The 19,304-nt window shown below is 41.2% G+C and overlaps 1 protein-coding gene and 1 non-coding gene across 3 annotated transcripts; one reads left to right on the top strand and one right to left on the bottom strand.

The window, feature by feature from the left end:
* Nucleotides 1–2,671: 2,671 nt before the first annotated feature.
* On the top strand, nucleotides 2,672–19,007 carry TRIM27 (tripartite motif containing 27). 2 transcript variants are annotated; one of them, XM_036237661.1, is made up of 8 exons: nucleotides 2,672–3,394; nucleotides 4,364–4,459; nucleotides 7,241–7,405; nucleotides 12,659–12,681; nucleotides 14,513–14,628; nucleotides 14,752–14,784; nucleotides 16,632–16,658; nucleotides 18,188–19,007. In XM_036237661.1, exons 1-8 carry the CDS (start codon nucleotides 2,975–2,977, stop codon nucleotides 18,781–18,783), a joined length of 1,476 nt encoding a protein of 491 aa, XP_036093554.1. In that variant the 5' UTR covers nucleotides 2,672–2,974; the 3' UTR covers nucleotides 18,784–19,007. The 2 variants fall into 2 exon arrangements, with proteins under 2 accessions (XP_036093554.1, XP_015976191.1); XM_016120705.2 differs by having other exon boundaries at nucleotides 7,175–7,405.
* On the bottom strand, nucleotides 9,678–9,782 carry LOC118606447. Its single transcript, XR_004952400.1, has one exon. It is a non-coding gene; the product is annotated as a U6 spliceosomal RNA (small nuclear RNA).
* Nucleotides 19,008–19,304: the final 297 nt, after the last annotated feature.

Genomic DNA, 19,304 nt, shown 5'->3' with positions numbered 1-19,304 from the left:
ATAGACAATCTAAGAAAGTGACTCAAATAAGACAGTGGTTTCAGTCTCTCTCACATAAATGAAGTTTGGATGCAGTCACTCTGCAGTGAATAAGGACTCAGGCTTCTTTACTTTTCACTACACCATCTTAGTGCTGGTTATCATCTTCAAGATTGCCTCATGGTCCATGATAACTGCTTGAGCTCCTGTTATCAAGTGCACATTCCGAGCTGGAAGAATTAAGAAGGGGGAAGGTCATATTTAAAAGGGCATACTTTCCTGGTGAGGAGCCTTCCTTTTAGAAACTTTCTCAGAATTTCCACCCAAAAACTTCCATGTAGATATAATTGGCTATCTACAATCTTAAGACTATGCGGAAGTGTGAAAGAAGTACTGGGTGAGTTAAGGGTGTTCCTGGCAACATCCATAACCAGCTGGACAAGGTTTCAAAGTGTATCACTGCCTTCATGAATTTACTACAAGACTGGCAGCAAAGGGGCTTGGGAAGCACCTTTTAGCTGGACATATTGCTACCTGGAATAAAATTTTAAGTAAGGAGCGAAGGTTCATGTTGTATTAAGATCGATAAGGAAAAAAAAAAAAGATTGATAAGCACTTATTAAAATAAACAGCTGTACCAGAAGTCCAAAACTGAAGGCCAGGAGGCCAATTTCATCTTGCAGAGATGATTTTACAATTTTTAGTAAGTTTCCAACACTTGAAAGTTATTACATTACACATAAAACTCCAGATTTTTGTCTTTTCTTGAAAATTAAAAAAATTGGCAATATGCCGGGCCCACATTCTCAATGGCTATCTTCAGCTAAAGATGAGAAGTAGCCGACTCTGAGGAGGAACATCTGTCCTCCAAGTAGTCACTGTTCCCATCTTCCCCTATTCTGTCCCCAACTTTCCCTATTGGTCTGGCCTGCTCATTTAAGTTACCATCTAGTCTCTAACAAGCATTTGTGTTTGCACTCCTGTCAGTTTACAAATGACTAAATAATAACTGCCATAAATATAAGAAGTATATATAAAATGTTACAATGGAATCATTAATTATTAGTCTAACAGTTCAACAAGTAGTTAGGTACTGCCAATATGATTAGAGCTATGTGCAGGGCATAATGGAGAGCATAGGAGCTTCTGTTCTTATAGAGTCATTAAGCACCTGACCTATGTGAGAGTGCACATCACTTAGTATTCTAAATGAACCTTGACAGACAGGTAAGCGTTTCACACAAAGCAAAGTCAAAGAAAGTCTTAAGACAGAAAATAACCAAGTATCAGAATTTGAGGGTCTATGTGAACATGGAAAGCTGGTTGGGGAGAGATCGATGTGGTCTGCTTAGGATTGTGGTGAGCATAATCTGAGCTGGAGATGGGATGGCAGCATTTTAAGACAGTGAAGATCGCAGCCGAGATTGGAGGCCAGAAGTCCTCAGACTGAACCCCATGCTCAACTATTAGGCAATGTGCTAGAAGCGAAAAAGGAAGTTTCAAAGATTTCTGAGTGAGAAGTGACAGAATGAAAGAGGCATTTTAGGGAGGTTTTAAGGATGATTCTTTCCTTTGAAGTTGTTATGTAAATAGGTTAGAGGGAAAGACTAGAGAAATAGGGAAACTAATGAACTGGTAGCATTCATCCAGTTAATAACTGGTTGAATTTAAAAAAACATTTGCAAACTGATATTGTTGAAATAATTTAGGTCAAAGCATAGTAATAGAAATTAAAATGAACAGAGGCAAGTTGAGAGACAGAGCAAAGCAAAGCTATCCAAATTCAATTAAATCTAGAGGTTGAAGTACAATACTGAGAAAACAGCCAAGGAAACTAAGAAATACTGAGGTAGGGATGAGAGAGCAGTCTAAAAGATTTGTAAATCGACTGGATAATAAAAAGAGCCCAAGTCACTGCAGGATTATCAATCTCCCTGTACTTCGGGAAGTACCAAGCATGTTCAGGTCCCATTAACACAGCAATTCTATACAGTGGTTTTTTGTTCGTTTTTAAATGCATAAACATCCTTATGGTTAAACAAGCAATAATTATTCCGATTTCGACAGAGAGGAAATCGAGACTCAGAACAGTAAATAATCTGCTTAGGCACACAGTACGAAGTTGTAGAACTGGGCTTGTCAGACTCATTTACTGTCCCACAGAAATGTTGCCGATTGTTAATTCTTTCTTTCTTTTTTGCAACAACATTGCGAATGCCTGTAAATGGGGTAGTTTAACAGACCAGATGGGGCTAATCACCGTCCCTCCTGGGGAGGCCACATGCCTGTCCTTTCCACACCAACGCAGAGCCAGCTTTTTCTTCGCTGGAGCTGAGTCCTAGGCACCAGACAGGAAACCCAAACACAGATTAGGGGTCCAGGCCCTGGGCCGCGAAAGCTAGGCAGTAGGCCCGGAGCCTGCAGGCAGGTGCTTCTCTGTCACTGCCGCGCCCCACGGACACCGTCTGCCTCTGTTGCCGGTCCCTAAGGCTCATGCTCCCGAGAATTCCACCCAGGGACAAGCGGCCAACACTCCTTAGTCCTCTACGGGAGGAGACAGCCCAGGACCAAAGACCAGGAATTCACTTGACCGGCACGAGTCCGGGACGAGCCCCGCCCTCGAGCCCGCCCCTTCCGCTTTTGCCGGGGTGGGGTTTGTGCGGCGGCTGGAAGCTCCTCCGACACGGCCACGTTGTCTCGGGGATCTTGGCCGCGCGAGTCCCACTGGGCTCCCAGCGTCATGTAGGGGCTGTTCTCGGTGGGGCTGCAGTATTCCCAAGCTCACTCGTCCCGGCACCGCGGCGCGAGGCCACTCCGCAGTTCCTGTGCACGGCCGCGTCTGTGATCGGGGCCCGGTAGGCGCCGCCCTCCGTCAGCCAAGCTCGCTTCCCCACGTCGCCCAAAAGCAGCGAACCGGAGGGAGCGCAGTAGAGTTAGGCACCGCGCAGAGCTGGGCTCTGGGGCTCATGCCCGTGCGCCCCCGCAGGCCCGAGCCATGGCCTCCGGGAGCGTGGCCGAGTGTTTACAGCAAGAGACCACCTGTCCCGTCTGCCTGCAGTACTTTGCCGAGCCCATGATGCTCGACTGCGGTCACAACATCTGTTGCGCTTGCCTCACCCGCTGCTGGGGTGCGGCAGAGACCAACGTGTCGTGTCCGCAGTGCCGGGAGACCTTCCCGCAGCGGCACATGCGGCCCAACCGGCACCTGGCCAACGTGACCCAGCTGGTGAAGCAGTTGCGCACCGAGCGGCCGTCGGGGCCCGGAGGAGAGATGGGCGTGTGCGAGAAACACCGTGAGCCCCTGAAGCTTTACTGCGAGGAGGACCAGATGCCCATCTGCGTGGTGTGTGACCGCTCCCGTGAGCACCGCGGCCACAGCGTGCTGCCGCTGGAAGAGGCGGTGGAGGGTTTCAAGGTGAGGGCCTCGTGCGCGGAGTGGGAAGGGGTTGGGAGCGCGAGTCGGACAAAGGGAGGAGAGAGCCAAAGAGGCTTCCTTTTTTCCGCCTAGAAAATGGCTGAGCCGGACGTGTGGTTCACAGCCGTCATTTCCTCTCTGTCCGCTCCAGAGCCTCGACACTCAGATTTGGGAGGAAAACCTATAGATGGTGAGGAAGCCAGAAATCTCCCCGCTCCCTCTCTCCTTTCCTTATTTGCCCCTATGTTTACCGGCTCACGGGCACGTTATACATCAAGACAGCCCACGGAGACCCCCGCCCTTGACCTACAAAATGCGCGTAAAACCACGTACGCATCGGCGGGCCTCAGAGACTCTCGTACTCCTCTTGGCCCCTGGTTGACCTGAGGCAAAGCACGTTATCTGGATGTATACACATGAAGTAGATGCCCACCACCTAGTCTATAAGCATTTCCCCAGCACTTCCTTGTGCTCTGTTCAATTGTAGAAGCTCATGGAAAAGAACTCCACTCTTACTGCTTAAGTTATTAACCACTCTGAGACAGGAGGTAACACAGTTATTATGAAGATTAAGTTAGATGATCTGTGGAGCCATTTGTGAACTGTTGAACCAACAGACTAGCACAGCTAAACAATAACATGGAAACAAAGTCATTTCCTCAGTATGCTACTTGGGAAAAGCTACAACTTAACTTTAAGCTTCCTAGTCCAATTACCTTTCCACTAGGCTATGCAATTACTATCCTTCCAGGGGCAAGAAATAGACAATTTAAGTTAAAGGCAAACTGCCAAAGAAGTATGATGACCCCCTGTGTCCTGGTGATGACAGTGTAGTCCAAGGACAGGCTGTAACCCAGGACTTGGTACCAGGAACTATGGGTTGCATGTGTGATAAGCAGACTAGCCATGCTGATGCTAAGCTAAGGTCTGCCTAATCCTGAACTGCCCAATTGTTTTTGCTTTTCTTAGGAGCAAATCCAGAACCAGCTGGACCACTTAAAAAGAGTGAAAGACTTAAAGAAGAGGCGTCGGGCACAAGGGGAGCAGGCACGAGCTGAACTCTTGGTAAGGATCTTTGGAATTCACAGATAATATCACTTCTGCTGGTTACTCCCTCTTTTGTAAGGCTTAACCTTGTCAAGTCACCCAGAACTTCCTGGTGAAGGTGGAACAATGCCATATGGAAGTTGAGAACTCACCTGGAGAACCAAAGGATTCCCACATTTCTTGGAAAAGAATGGAGGAGCCAAGGTTAGAACCTCTGGAGATCTGACCTTTCAGAAATTTAACCTGCTAGCTTTGTGTAGATCAGGGTTGACCCTTGACAAAGCTGACATAGGTGAAATTCTTGGGCACAGTCAGCCTCCTATAGTACCTACCATTCTATAGACAGATGCTGACAGTGGCTTTGCATAAGCTCCACTTTTGCTTCTTGCTGGAGTGTCCCTTTCTTGACAACACTTCAATTCTGAACTTTTCGTTTTTTTTTCCTTCCCCCAAACTCCTAAGGCCTCAGCAAGTGGTTGATGTGCTAATTTGTGATAAGAATATTTGGGAGTTTTGTTTTGAAAACCAAAACAAAAAGTACAGAGGTTTTATAGCGTATATATCCACCATCTAGGTTTTAAAGCATTTTTTGAACAATAAATAAAATGTTAAAAATTCCCACCATTAGAGGTATTTGAATGTGAACTTAGACTAGTATTATCTAACATCATCTTGTGAGAAATTTTGTCAGTCCTGGCCAAGGTATAGCAGAGAACTTTTAAACAGAAAACTTATTCCCGTGATGCCCTCAGATGCCACCACTTGTTCTGCCCATACAATCTGCTGAGACCTCAGCCTCCCTTGCTTAAAAGTAGGTATGATGGTTGGAGAATCTTCTATGGAGCTTGAGTGGAGTTGAATCATTATGCACGTAATCTTGTAATCTTGTAATCTTGTCCTCTATCAGAGGATTGTCAAGGAGGGGAGACAGCTTTTCTCTGATAATCAAGGCACCTGGATATACTTCTTGGTTCTAACACTAGCCAGTTGGATAAATACAACCTCTCTAGGCCACTGTTTGCTCATCTGTGAAGTGGGTAGGTTGTTCTAGACTTGATCTTCAGCAAGGCTAATACTGCCCTTTCCTTTCCTCCAATAGTGTGTGGGTTTCTTTGGTTGTCACTTGAGGAATTGATTGGGGACAGTGGGATAGGGGTGCTAGATGTCCTGCAATCAAGAAACAGCCCATCCCAGGCAGAATTGTCCCTTCCACCAGGTCTGCCTATAGTATCCCCTTTGGGAAGCATTGTATTACTTGATCTTTAAAGCCTCTTTTGGCTTTAATTTTCTTCTTTTTCTTTTTCTTTTTTTTTTAAAGATTATAATGTGTCTTTTATGTCTTTGAGGGACTTACCCAGCTAAGGAGAAGTATAATCTTATCAAAAGGATTTGTAAACAAAGGCATTTGTGTATCACTGTGTTGCACAGTAAGTACTTAAGAAGGGTAGTTAGAGCGATGGTTAGTGAGGACAGTTCTCAGTTCAGTTTAAATAGGTCAACAGACTCTCGGTAAAGGACCAGATAATAAATATTTTTGGCTTTGTGGGCCACATCATCTCTGTTACCAGAGGTCCCCAAACCCTGGGCTGTGGACTGGTTCCTGTCCATGGCCTGTTAGGAACCGGGCCACACAGCAGGAGATGAGTAGCAGGCAAGCCAGCAAAGCTTCATCTGTGTTTGTGGAGCTCCCCAGTATTAGCATCACAGCCTCAGTTCTACCTCAGATCATCAAGCATTATATTCTCATAGGAGCACTGGTCCCTCGAGCCAAATAGGTTGAGGACTGCTGTCTGTTACAACTACTTAGCTCTGATATTAGAGGTCAAAAGCCACTAAAGACAATACATAAATGATGGGTGTGAGTATAGTCTAATAAAATTTACTCCTAGGGAGTAAACAAAGGGAGTTTCCCTACCCTTTGTTTAAAACTAAGTGTTAGAGCCCTGTCAGTGGGAGGTAGGGTAGAGAATCAAGGACAGAGAAACTTTGACAAATAAATCTGCACCAGTGAACATCCTTGAAAGCCAGATAGAGAGTTTAGATTATACGTGAAGGGCCTCAGGGAACCCATCAAGGTTATTATGCGAAGATTGTTATAGAAATTGTGCTTGAGTATTCCAAACTATCCTCCACAGGGCACATATCTGACCATGTCACTTCCCTGATAGTTTTTCATGGCTCCCAGTTGCAATAAAGTCATTGCCCCCTAGTTGCCAGGCAAAGTATGTTCTGGCCTGTTATGTTTTCTGGTCTCTTCACTCAGCACTCAAATTGCTCCAGCCAGACAGAACTGATTGCCTTCTCTCTCCACTTCTTTGTCTGTACCATTTCTTATGCCTGGAAAACTCTCCTGGTCTTTGACCACACGGTAAACTCCTGTTCATTTTACAAGATTCTGTGTGAACACTGCTTTTGTGAAGACTACCAACTTCTCCCACCTCAGGCTGTCACCCTGCCTTTACTTACCAATCCATGGTTACATGTATCATACAAACCTAACTCTCAACTTGACTGAGTTCCCGAGGCAGGGACTGTGTCTTAATTATCACTGGAGTAATTCAGTTCTCAGCCATTACGTATCTAGTCAGTAAGGAATGGAAAAAATGAGTGAGCGGACAAGATGTTTTAGTATAATGGATGAAACGAGGAGGTTCTGGGGTGAGTAGCTGGGGGAGAAATGTGAAGGGCTCGAGAAGTGAATCTTTTCTCTCTTCACTGCCCTTCCCTGCAAAGAGCTTGACCCAGATGGAGAGGGAGAAGATAATTTGGGAGTTTGAGCAGCTGTATCACTCTTTGAAGGAGCATGAATATCGCCTCCTCGCCCGCCTTGAGGAGCTAGACTTGGCCATCTACAACAGCATCAATGGCGCCATCACCCAGTTCTCTTGCAACATCTCCCACCTCAGTAGCCTGATTGCCCAGCTGGAAGAAAAGCAGCAGCAGCCTACTAGAGAGCTTCTACAGGTAAGGCTTAGAGCACCCTTCCAAGATGGCTCCTGCTAAAAGGTCTCCTTTCTGTCTTTGTCAAGCAGTATCCAGGGCCCCCCTTCTCACTTGTCCATTCTGTGGGGAGTAGCAATGGCTTGCCAATCTCTGTTGGGAAAACATGTACAGTAATAGAAGCTCTGGTTGACACGACTTGTATCACAGAAAGAGCACTGAGGAAAGGTCTAATGCCCAGGCTTGTCTCGTACTGACAAGTGGACTGATCACAGGCAAGGCTTTTGACCTCTCTGGGCCTCAGTGACCTCATTACCTAATGATGGGATTGGTCCACATGCCATTTAAAGACCCTCTTTACTCAGTATCCTATAATTTTAACATACATGGACATTACCATAGCCACAAAATAACAGGCACTTGAGCAGTAGTGGTCAGCCTGAGTAGCCCTGTGATTTAACCACATAGTGCAGATGATAAAGCTGCAGCAGACCTAATCCAGCAAGGCCATGGGAAATGAGCTAATACTCTCTGTTATTTGTACAACGTATATGAATTGTCTGCCTGTGTCAGGCACTATTCTAGGCACTGGGATTAAGTGGTGAATGAACTCTCCTGAAATTTATATTCTAATGTTGAAATCAGACAACAAGAATAACTCTACTGAAATTTATATTCTGATATTGAGATCAGACAATAAAGACACAAACAAACAAGTATCATAGGTATTGATAAATGTCATTAAAAAACTTGGCCCACTACCTGTTTTTGTATGTCCTGTGTGCTAAGTAGGGTTTTTACATATTTAAGTGGTTGGAAAAATCAGAAGAATATTATTTTGTGTACCTGAAATTATATAAAATTCAAATTTTATTATCTATACATTTTATTGGCACGCACCCATGTTTGTTTATTACGTAGCAACTATTGTTACTTTTCCACCACAACAGCAGAGTTGAATAGTTGCGACAGAGACTGTATGGCCTTTTATTAAAAAAGTAATCAAGAAGGAAGAATATTTCAGGAAGATGGGAGTAGACAACAGAGTTGAGAAATAATATGAGGGCTTGATATCCATTGGATTTGAAAACATGGCCATCATTGATAACCTCACGTAGAACTGCCACAATGGAATGATTTGGGCAGGAGCCACATTAGGGAGACTTTAGAGACTGGGTAGGGTGAATGGAGACTGTAAGAGTAGATGACTTTCAAGAAGTAAGACTGAAGGAGATGCAAGAAAATACTTCGAGATGAGGTAAGATTGTGGGACTTCATGGGAAGGGATGTAGAAACTAGTTAAACATTTTAAAAGAATGTGCAAGGAGGAGAGTCCGTGTTATAAGGAACAAGGTGAGGAAATCACTGAAGCTATAAAAATGGGCTATTCACCAACATGTTCTTGAGAAGGCAGACAGGAATGGGAAATAAAGCATGTGTGTGGGAGTTAGTTTGGAAGATAGTATGGGAAGAAAGGAAGGTTTGGGGGAGGTAGGCGCAGGCAGGTTTGAGGTTTGTGAAAACCTGGTGGCTTTTATTCTCTTTTGAAGTTGGAAAGCAAGATGATCTGTTCAGCAGGAGTTAGAGAAAATAAATATGAGATTTGAAGAATGTGGGAAAGTTCTGAAATTATTGTTTTAGAGTATAAGAAAAACAGTTGGTTTGTGAGACATAGTACTTCGTTAGTGAATTTCGGTTTATATTGGAAGCAGTCTGCCCTGTTGTCTGCTTTGCTTTTTCAGACCATGACTGCTCTGATACAGACATAAGGAAAGCAGGTAGTTGGGCTCATTGAGGATTAGGGCTTTGCAAGATGGACTTGAGGTTTTTGTTTTGTTTTGTCTTATTGTGATAATATACTTAACATAAATCCGCTATTGCAACCATTTCAAAGTGCATAACTCAGTAGCATTTAGTAAACTCACAGTGTTGTGCAATCTTTACAGCTATGTAGTTCCAGAATGCCTTTATCACCTCAAAAGGAAACCTGTACCATTTCTCATACCTTTCTATCCACTGGCAACCACTACTCTGCTATGTGCCTCTATGGGTTTGCCTAAAAGTGGACTCATACAGTACGGGGCCTTTTGTGTCTTCTTTAAGCATATTTTTTTCAAGGTTCATCCATATTGTAGCATTTACCAGTACTTCATTTTTTATAACTGAATAATCCACGTGGATTATTAACCAAATTTTGTATGTGTGAATATATACCAATTTTTTTTATGCGTTCATAAGTTGATGAACATTTTGTTACCACATTTTAGCTATTGTGAATAGTGCTGCTATAAACATGAAAAATATGAAATGCTTCACAAATTTGAGTATTATCTCTGTGCAGGGGCCATGCTAAACTTTTGTTCACAGTTCCAATTTGAGAATTTGTGCTGCCAAAGTGAGCCATTGAGGTTAAAAAACATTTTTTTTAAGGTAGAAGGTATTTGTGAGAATATTTTTCAACTTATTGACTATGAAATCAAAACTGAATGATAGGGAAAGTAGGAAAAGTAAGAGGAGCCATAGACTCCATGAAGGAGGGCGTCTTGATTATCAGAGTGGTTATGGTGGAAGTCGTTGGAAAAGCAAGCTGCATCTTACTTAATGGGGGAAATTAGAGGTATTCCCAGTGAGGTCAGGAACAGGGCAAGATGCCCACTGTTGTCTGCCTCTATTTAACATTGTACTGTAGTTTTTAACCAATGTAGTTAGATAAGAGAAGACAGTGACAACTACCAGAATTGGAAAAGAAGTTAAACTGTCTTATTTGGAGATAATATAATACATAATGGTAAATTAAAGAATATTGAAACTAGAGAATTCAAGAAGGCAGCAGGATATAAGATTAACGTATAGTAATCAACAGCCTTCATATGCACAGATAACAGCCACTAGAAAACATATTAGAAGAGAAAGGCCCATTTCTAAATGCAGAAACAAAAACCAAAAAAAAAACCCTGGGAATAAACTTATATAAGAAATGTTCAAAAACCTGTGTGGAGAACATTATAAAACACTCCTGAAAAACAAAATAGACAAGCTAATAAAAAGATTATTTTTAAATAAGACATCTCAAAGTCATCAAGTTGTCAGTTTTTCATAAGCTAATTCATAAACTTAATGCAATCTCAATAAAAATATAACACTTCTAGAGGTAGACAAAGTGATAGAAAAGTTCAGATAGAAAAATTAGCACACAAAAATTGCTAGGAAATATTGAAAGAGAAGAGCTACAAGGTGGGAACTGGCCCTATTAGATATTAAAACATACAACAGAGCCTGTGTAATTAAAGCAATTGGTAAAACATAAGGAACACACACACACACACACACACACACACACACACACACACACACACACTCTGTAACCAGTCAAAAGACCAGTGTCAAATTGAAAGAGAATATTTGCAACAAATATCACAAATAGAAACAATATATAAAGAACTTTTAAAAATTGAAGGGAGGAGACAAATTATATAGAAAAATGAGCTATCGACATGAACAGGCAAGTTGCAAAAGAAACACAAAATTGGACCAGAACTTGTGAAAAAATGTTCTACTGTATTTTTTCACTAAGAGATGCAAATTAAAGCCGTACTAAAATGCCCTTTCTACCCATTTGAATAGAAAAGTTTTCCTATTTTTTTCCCTAATTGTCCTAATTCAATACACTATTAGTAAAGATAATCTCATATGCTGGTGGCAGTGCAAATCATTTTGGCAGGATTTAGCCAAACTATATATGTAGTTAAACTTTGACCAAGAATTCTAGGAATTTACCTTCAAGATATACCTAAGTATGAAGATACAAAGGTAGAAATGCATAAGATTACTTGATGTAACATTGTAATTGCAAAATATTGGCAACAACCCAACCCCCAAACCTAGACACACATACGCAATGGAATACCATGCAACTGTAAAGAAGAATAAGGAAGATACCTATGAACTGATATAAAGTGTTTTCCAGGATATATTCTTAAGCCAAAAAAAAAAAAAAATCAAAGTGCAAAATATAAAGTGTATTACTTTTTGTGTAAAAAAAGAAAAGGTAATTTGAAAATACATGTATCTGGCTTATTTTTGCAAAGGAAACACTGGAAGGATAAACCAGAAAACACTGGGATTCCGGGGAGAATGGAGTGAGAGGGGATAGAAGAATGAGTGACAGACTTTCTCCAACCAAGTCTCAGATGTTCTGAGTATCAAAATAAATAAGAACAGTGATGGATTGTAACTCATTAAATAATGTAAGAATCTATGAGTCCACACTAATAAATAAGAAGGTAAAATTCTTCCTTTCAGTAGAATGTCAACTAATATAAAAGAAATTTTGGAGTTAGCACATTACCAATTGGCAGTCATTGTAAGTCTGATAATAATTATTGATGGTGCTAAATCTAAGGATGGAAAGTTTAATAATAATTAAAATATTAACATAATTTTAAAGTGTCACTTTTAGGTTACTTATTAATTACAAAAGGAAAAATAATAGCTATACAGTGAACGAAATGTCACCAATAAGGGACAAACAGATATTGTGTACCTTTAGAAGGACACAACATTTGTCAAAGACAGTACAACCTGAATTTAATCATGATGGTAATATCTGACAAATCCAAATGGAGGGATATTCTATAATTACTACCCTATATTAAACCAGTGTCAATGACATGGAAGATAAATCAGTGCTGAGGAACTGTTTGAGATTAAAGACACATGTTATGATAACTAAATGCAGCAAATGATCCTGGATTACTTGGAGGGTGGGAGGAGGAATAGCTGTAAAGAACATTATTAAGACAGTTGGTTAAATTAGAATGTGGACTATGGATTAATATAGATAAACATATTGTGTCAGTGTTCAATTTCCTGAATTTGATAACTCTATTGTAGTTATATAAGAAAATGCACTTAGGAAATACACACAGAAGCATAAAGGAATAAAGGGATATAATGTAAACAATGATCTCTCAAATGATCCTGAGGATATAAATGTATTTATAATAATCTGGTTAAGTCTGGGAAGAGTATACAGGAGCTCTTTGTACTAGCTTTTCTGTGTGTTTGAAATTATTTCACAAAGAAAATTAAAGGAAGCGAGCTGGACAGTTGTGGCCCAAGGGTGGGATGCTTGAGTGAGTAAATTTAAATCTTGAGGTCTTTGACTAGTGTTACAAGAGGAGGACACCAGCCCATAGTTGATTTTCAGCAAACGTCTATAATAGAAAACAAGTTATGAATGACTTCTCATGGTTATCCTTCTCCTTTCTCTTATAGGACATCGGGGACACATTGAGCAGGTACAGTTTTCTCTCTCCCCAGTATTAAATCTAACATAGGAAAACAGTCTCTTATAAATCCCAAAAGGAATGCAGAGCCAGGGATAGACATCTTACCAGATGAACACATACCCTGTCTGTCCTTAAACAGAGTCACTAGTGTGCAAAGAAATTAGATGGAACACAGCTCTTCTCATTAAAACTCAGGAATTATTGGCAGATTATAAAAGTGAGGGGGCAGAGTAGGGGGTTCACTTGGGGAGGTGCTGGTGGTTTGTGAGGACTCTTCCATAGGGAGGATGGAGACTTACAGGTGCTTGAGCAGAGGGCACTGGTATCTTATGGGTGCTACTTCCTAAGCATTTCAGAATCCTTTCTCTCTTATTTGGACCGCCACCCACTTTTGTTTTCCCCTACTAGGGAAAGGTATGGCTGGCTTAGTTAAGAAAGGTATGACTGGCTTAGTGGTAACTACCTGGATTCTGGCTCTTACTCATTATTTCTTCGCTGTATCATTAGATGGAAAGTGAAGAAGAAAGAGCTCCCTGGGTGTTGGGACATGACTGAGCAAGGAGAATTCAGAGTGGGCAAGAAGCCAAGACGAAGTTGTGTTTGCGGGCAGATGGTGACAGCAAACCAGATAGGCCTTGGGAACGTAAATGTTTGGTGGAGTACCTATAGGGGTGGAAACTGACCCTGAGGGAGCAGAACTTTGAATCTGATTAAAATCCTGAATGGTGAAAACCTCCAGAGGGAATGTAGCTTGACCATGTGGAAGCATTTGAGGAGATGGGGGAGGGCCTCATAGATGCGGTAGGTTGGCTCAGAGAGCTATGTGGATAGAATCATGCTGATAAAACTGTTTCTTGAAGGCCACTAGGATAGAGTTAAGTCGATACTCGTAACTGTCCCAGACAGATGACCAGAGCAAATACTGCCGTTCTTGTTACTTTTCCTTTTTGATGCCAGTTTAGTTCTGACCTAAGAGAGAGAGATAGATCCCTTAGGCCCTAGTACTTTGTGACATTAAGGTTTAGGTTCAGCTATAGGAGCTAGGAAACCCAAAATTTCATTGGCTTAAGGCATAAACATATTAAAACATTTCATCACCATATAAGACATGTGCCCAGGGCTGGTATGGTACTTCAGACTCAGGTTTCTTTCTGTTCATTCTTCTGCCATCCGTAAGGTATGATCCTCATTCTTATAGTCCAAGATAGTTGCTAGAATGCCAGCCAGCAGAAGGGAGATAGGTCACATTACATTTCTTTTTAAGTAGACTTCTTAAATTACCACAAGATACTTCTTACCTCTCATTGGCCAGAACTCTGTCACAGGGTCACACCTAGACTGGGTAGCCATGAATACAGTAAAGTTTAGAAGATGGGAGAAGGGATAGTTGTGGGTATCCCCCCAACTAGCAATCTGTCTTTGCCATAGACCCCTTGAAGGGTGTGGGTAATTGGGTATTGTCCTGAGAGTACCATCTGTCTGAAGATGACATTCTCACCATGTTTGTGAACCTGAGGATCTAGGTCATTGCCCACCAAGAACATTAAGGACTTCATTAAGGAATCTAGTGCTTTCTGGCTTTCAATTCGATTTAATTAAGTAAACTTTTTTGAGAACATGCCATTTGAAAAGACATGAGCTATGTGCTTTTGAGTAAAGTGTTTCCCCTTTTCTGATCTGGAGGATCATAGTCTAGGAAGAGAATATGGGAAAGGCTGTAGTGATTCCTTTTAAAGACTTTTGACTTCTGTTAGCAAATTTAGCCCAGACCCTGTCCTGTCCCTACAAAGGCATAGAGTTGGGGAAAGGGTTCATTTTTTTTTTTTTTTTTTAAACTTAGGGCCGAAAGAATCAGGATCCCTGAACCTTGGATTACACCTCCAGATCTGCAAGAGAAAATACATATTTTTGCCCAAAAATGTCTGTTCATGACTGAAAGTCTGAAGCAGTTCACAGGTAATGTGAAAAGAAGGCTCTGAGGGGAAAGGGATTTATGCTCTAAATATCTGCAGGTTGCCTGGATATATTTTCCAACCAGATAGTGGGATGCAAACTGAATATCTTCTTTTCTCCCCTTAGAAAAAATGCAGTCAGATATGGAGAAAATCCAAGGTAAATTTGTCTACTTTTAATGGGCTTTTGAAGTTGAAATTTCCTGGGAAGATGAATATCTGCATTAAAAGTGTGGGGAAATGGGAAAGGGGTGGTACACATTTGCTAGCCTTCCCTGGTATTTTACACCTTCCTTTTGCTTTGTTCATTTTTTTCAATTAATAGCTTCTTGTTTTAATTTGAAATCTTAACTCTATGTACTCAGTTTTCAATCTAAATTGATGGAGGAGAAGAATAGGCAATTCAAAAATTAATCCAGAATTAGTGTGATTGTTTTTATTTTTTAATTGGGAACAGAAACTATCCTAGTTGTGTTTCATTTGGACTGGTATTTATAGTTATAATTCACTGAGTTCCTGCAGCTTGTGGGCATAGTGCTAATCAGTACATGAGAAACTGAGCAGCACTGACTGAGGTGGAACCTTGGGGGAAGTGGTTAGGGGCAGAGATTCGGGAATGAGAATGTCTGGGTCCCGGGCCTACCTCTGCCTTAATAAGGATTCTGCACCATACAGGCATAGCTTAGAGATATTGAAGGTTTGATTCCAGACCACCACAGTAAAGTGAATTTAATTGTAAAGCAAGTCACATGAATTTTTTAGTTCCTCAGTGCATATAAAAGTTGTGTTTACACTATAGTGTAGTTATTAAGTGCGCAATAACATTATGTCTAAGAAAAACAACGTACATACCTTAATTTAAAAATACTTTATTCCTAAAAGATGCTAACCATCATCTGAGCCTTCAGTGAGTTATAATCTTTTTCCTGGTATAGGGTCTTGCCTTCATTTAGTAAAATACAGTGTCTGCAAAACTCAAAAAAAAAAAAAATGAGATACATCTGTAATTTCTTCATTTGCAAAATGAGAATAATAATAGTTCTTACCTCACAAAGTTATAGGTACTAGGTGCCATTTTTAAAGTCTTTAGAATGGAGCCTGACTCATAATAAACCCAATATTTATCTTTATTAAATAAAGCGTTCTAGGTATTAAAGGAAATCTTTTTCAATTATAAATTTTCTCCAGTCAGTTGAGAGCCAGCTATATACTAAATACTAAAATTCCTAGGTAGTCTTGTGGAATCTGAAATCGTTTCATGTAGGTAAACCCTTTTCTTATTTATTGCAAATTATATTTCTTTATAATCTCTGATAATTTCCTGTGTTATGTATGCTGAATCCTCATTAGCATTGTATCTATTCAGATACATAATTTTTTTGTATCTACTAACATAGGTATATTCACATGTCCATAAGCAAAACAAATGAGGAGAAATTCCACTTAATACAGTGGATAATACCAGAAGCCATTAGTTCATTTATAACCTTCATTCTATTCTTTTCTTGCCATTTAAAAGGCTTATTACAGACATATCTGTGTAAATGCTTTGTCAACTCTAAAGTACCTTGTAAGTCTTGTTTGCTCCACCATAGTAGTGGGTGTCACTTGAACCTCCCAGACCCTAGAACAGAGGTGGCTTATGAAAGCCAAGAGTTGTGTATGATATGAACTTAGAACCATGTTTCCCCCTTGCAGAGCCAGGTTGCACACTGGAGGGTGGAGTACTTGATCTTGGCTCAGTTTGACCCAATAGGCTACCCATTACCAGGCATGTGGTTATTCTTCTACACAAAGTTCCCAGTCTCTCTTCCTTCAAAGCTTTTGGCTGGGCGATAGAGTCATATATTGTATGAAGAAATCGGTGCATGATGGACAACCAGGAATCTGGTGTTTCTAATGGAATCCACTGCCTTATGATGTCTCTAACCAAAGCTCTCTCAGTTGGGTATTTCCTGGAAATACTTATATGACTTCCATAACTTCTTTTCTCTTTTGATTTTTCAGAATTAAGAGAGGCTCAGTTATATTCAGGTAGGTAATAGGTAACCATAATAAAACTCCTTGTGAACTTAACTACTATTATGAATGATTTTAGAAACTGCCTAATTCGGGATCCTTTAGGTTACATGTGTAAAAATGATCAAGAACAATCATTAAAAAGTCATTGCTTGTTTCTATATGTGTACAATATTTTTGTCTCCTAAAATGCTTCAAGAGGTAAAGCCTTTGAAATAGGAGGAGGTCAAGCTCAGGAGCTGTGAAGAATTGTAGAGTGTAAACTGCTGTTCCCAAAAAGTAGAACACTGTTAGTTCCCTGATATACTGCTCTGCCTGTCCATCTGCTGGTTAATGTGTGGTTTGTAAAAAGCAGCCATCTTTCTAGAAAGAGTGATTGAATTCAGTTCATTCTGAGTGCTAGGGAAAGTTTAGGAATCTTGTGTCATCTCATTTCTGTGCCTTGGGGCAGGAGTCAACTCTCCCTCTCCTTGATTATCTCTTTCACCTAAGCTTCAGAGAGACTGGGTAAATCTCTGTTCCCAGAGGTTCACAAATCTTAGATATGTACTTTCCATAGTCACATGACCACCTTCTACGTACGACATAGGACTCCACAAACGACAGGTCTTTCATTGGTGTTCACTGGCTATGATCCATATTCTTTTGACAGAGTTTAATACCTTGTTCATGCCCTACACTAAACATTGTGCAAGATACTATAGAGGGAACAAAAGAGCATAAGGTACTGTCCTGTCCTTGGATTTTAGTGTCTGGTTGGAGGTGTGAGGTATACCCGTGACATGAAAAAGAGGTGGATGACCTTTGTGGACAGATTGTTGAACCAAGAACTGACCATTTGGAGTTCTTGGTCACCTCTACTAGTTGCCTATCATGAATGTTTTGTGGGATTCATGTAGCCCCGACTTGAGCTTTAGTTTAGAGGGATGTTTGGGAATCTTCTTCCTAAACAAGATGTGAAGAGCAAATGAGAGAATACGTATCAGTGCTTTTAAAGCAGGAAAGGTCCACATGATTGCAAAATGCTATAATACATGGGCAATACACAGTTTTAGATTTAAGAGAGGGGAAGTGAATGTAAATGGTCTGGGCTACTTAAAGTCAACTTTTTGAGGAAGATGTGGATTGTACATTGAGCATTAGAAGATGAATAGGATTTAATGTGCTGAGTAAAGATCCCATGGAATGGAGGATATAACAGAGTGAATTGGAAGGTGGGCAGATTGTTACAGGTTCTCAGCCTCTGTCCACAATTCCAAAACTCTGAATTTTTGTGGCAAATTCAGATGGATATTGTGGTTTAAGGTGTGAAAGAAGGGAATGAAAGTAAAAATCTCAGTATTTTCAATATATCCTGATTTAAAAAGATAATCAGCTAATCCAAACTGATTTTTTTGAATGTTAAATTCAGGATGTATTTCATCATAAGATAAATGCAGCCTGTACTGGGGAGCTCTCATTCTCTTCTTAGGCAGGTAGGAAAAAAAGCTGGGTATTCTAGAGTGGCCCTCAGCTGACTGTTACCTTGCCCTCTGTCTCTGCAGTGGACGTGACTCTGGACCCAGACACAGCATACCCCAGCCTAATCCTCTCTGATAATCTGCGGCAAGTGCGGTACAGTTACCTCCAGCAGGACCTGCCTGACAACCCTGAGCGGTTCAATCTGTTTCCCTGTGTCTTGGGTTCTCCATGCTTCATTGCTGGGAGACATTACTGGGAGGTAGAGGTGGGCGATAAAGCCAAGTGGACCATAGGTGTCTGTGAAGACTCAGTGTGCAGAAAAGGTGGAGTAACCTCAGCTCCCCAGAATGGATTCTGGGCAGTGTCCTTGTGGTATGGGAAAGAATACTGGGCTCTTACCTCCCCGATGACTGCCCTCCCCCTACGGACCCCTCTTCAACGGGTGGGGATTTTCTTGGACTATGATGCTGGCGAGGTCTCCTTCTACAATGTGACAGAAAGGTGTCACACGTTTACTTTCTCTCATGCTACCTTCTGTGGGCCTGTCCGGCCCTACTTCAGTCTGAGTTACTCGGGAGGGAAGAGTGCAGCTCCTCTAATCATCTGCCCTATGAGTGGGATCGATGGGTTTTCTGGCCATGTTGGGAATCATGGTCATTCCATGGAAACCTCCCCTTGAGGAGGTGAACACAGGCCAGAAGGGCTGTTGGCCATAATCCTACCCCAGGCATAAGGCATCTTGTTGCCTGACTATCACAGCTGGATATCCTTACCACTTTCCATGCCCCTGCAATTCTAGACAAAATGTCATGTTTTCTCATCCTTTCCCTTCCCACAAAAATGATGAGATGTAATGAGAAGCTTCAGCTTGCTCAGAAATAAAAATCAGATGTCTACCTTTAATGTGTCACGTTTTTTGGTTTAGTACATTACTGGAGGGGATTAAGAATATGGATAACCTTTGGATTTGGAAAGCCATTCAAGATACACCTTGGCTCAGCCTAGTTTCCTCTGGATGAGTCTCACATAGTGATTGTATTTGTTGTCAGTTTTGGACTAGAGCTCTTTTCTTAGAATGTAAAATGGAACTAGAAGGCCCTGTTGGCATGAGCCTGCCTTCTGGAAATGGTTCCTCTATCCCTGCTGTAGTTTTATTAATTCCATTAAAGAGGCCTATATGTGTTTTGATTGTTAACAGTT

The sequence above is a fragment of the Rousettus aegyptiacus genome, unplaced genomic scaffold, assembly GCF_014176215.1.
Source record: "Rousettus aegyptiacus isolate mRouAeg1 unplaced genomic scaffold, mRouAeg1.p scaffold_m13_p_1, whole genome shotgun sequence".
Taxonomy (NCBI): Eukaryota; Metazoa; Chordata; class Mammalia; order Chiroptera; family Pteropodidae; genus Rousettus; species Rousettus aegyptiacus.
The sequence above is the reverse complement of the archived record's forward strand: the minus strand, read 5'-3'. Positions and strand labels throughout refer to the sequence as shown.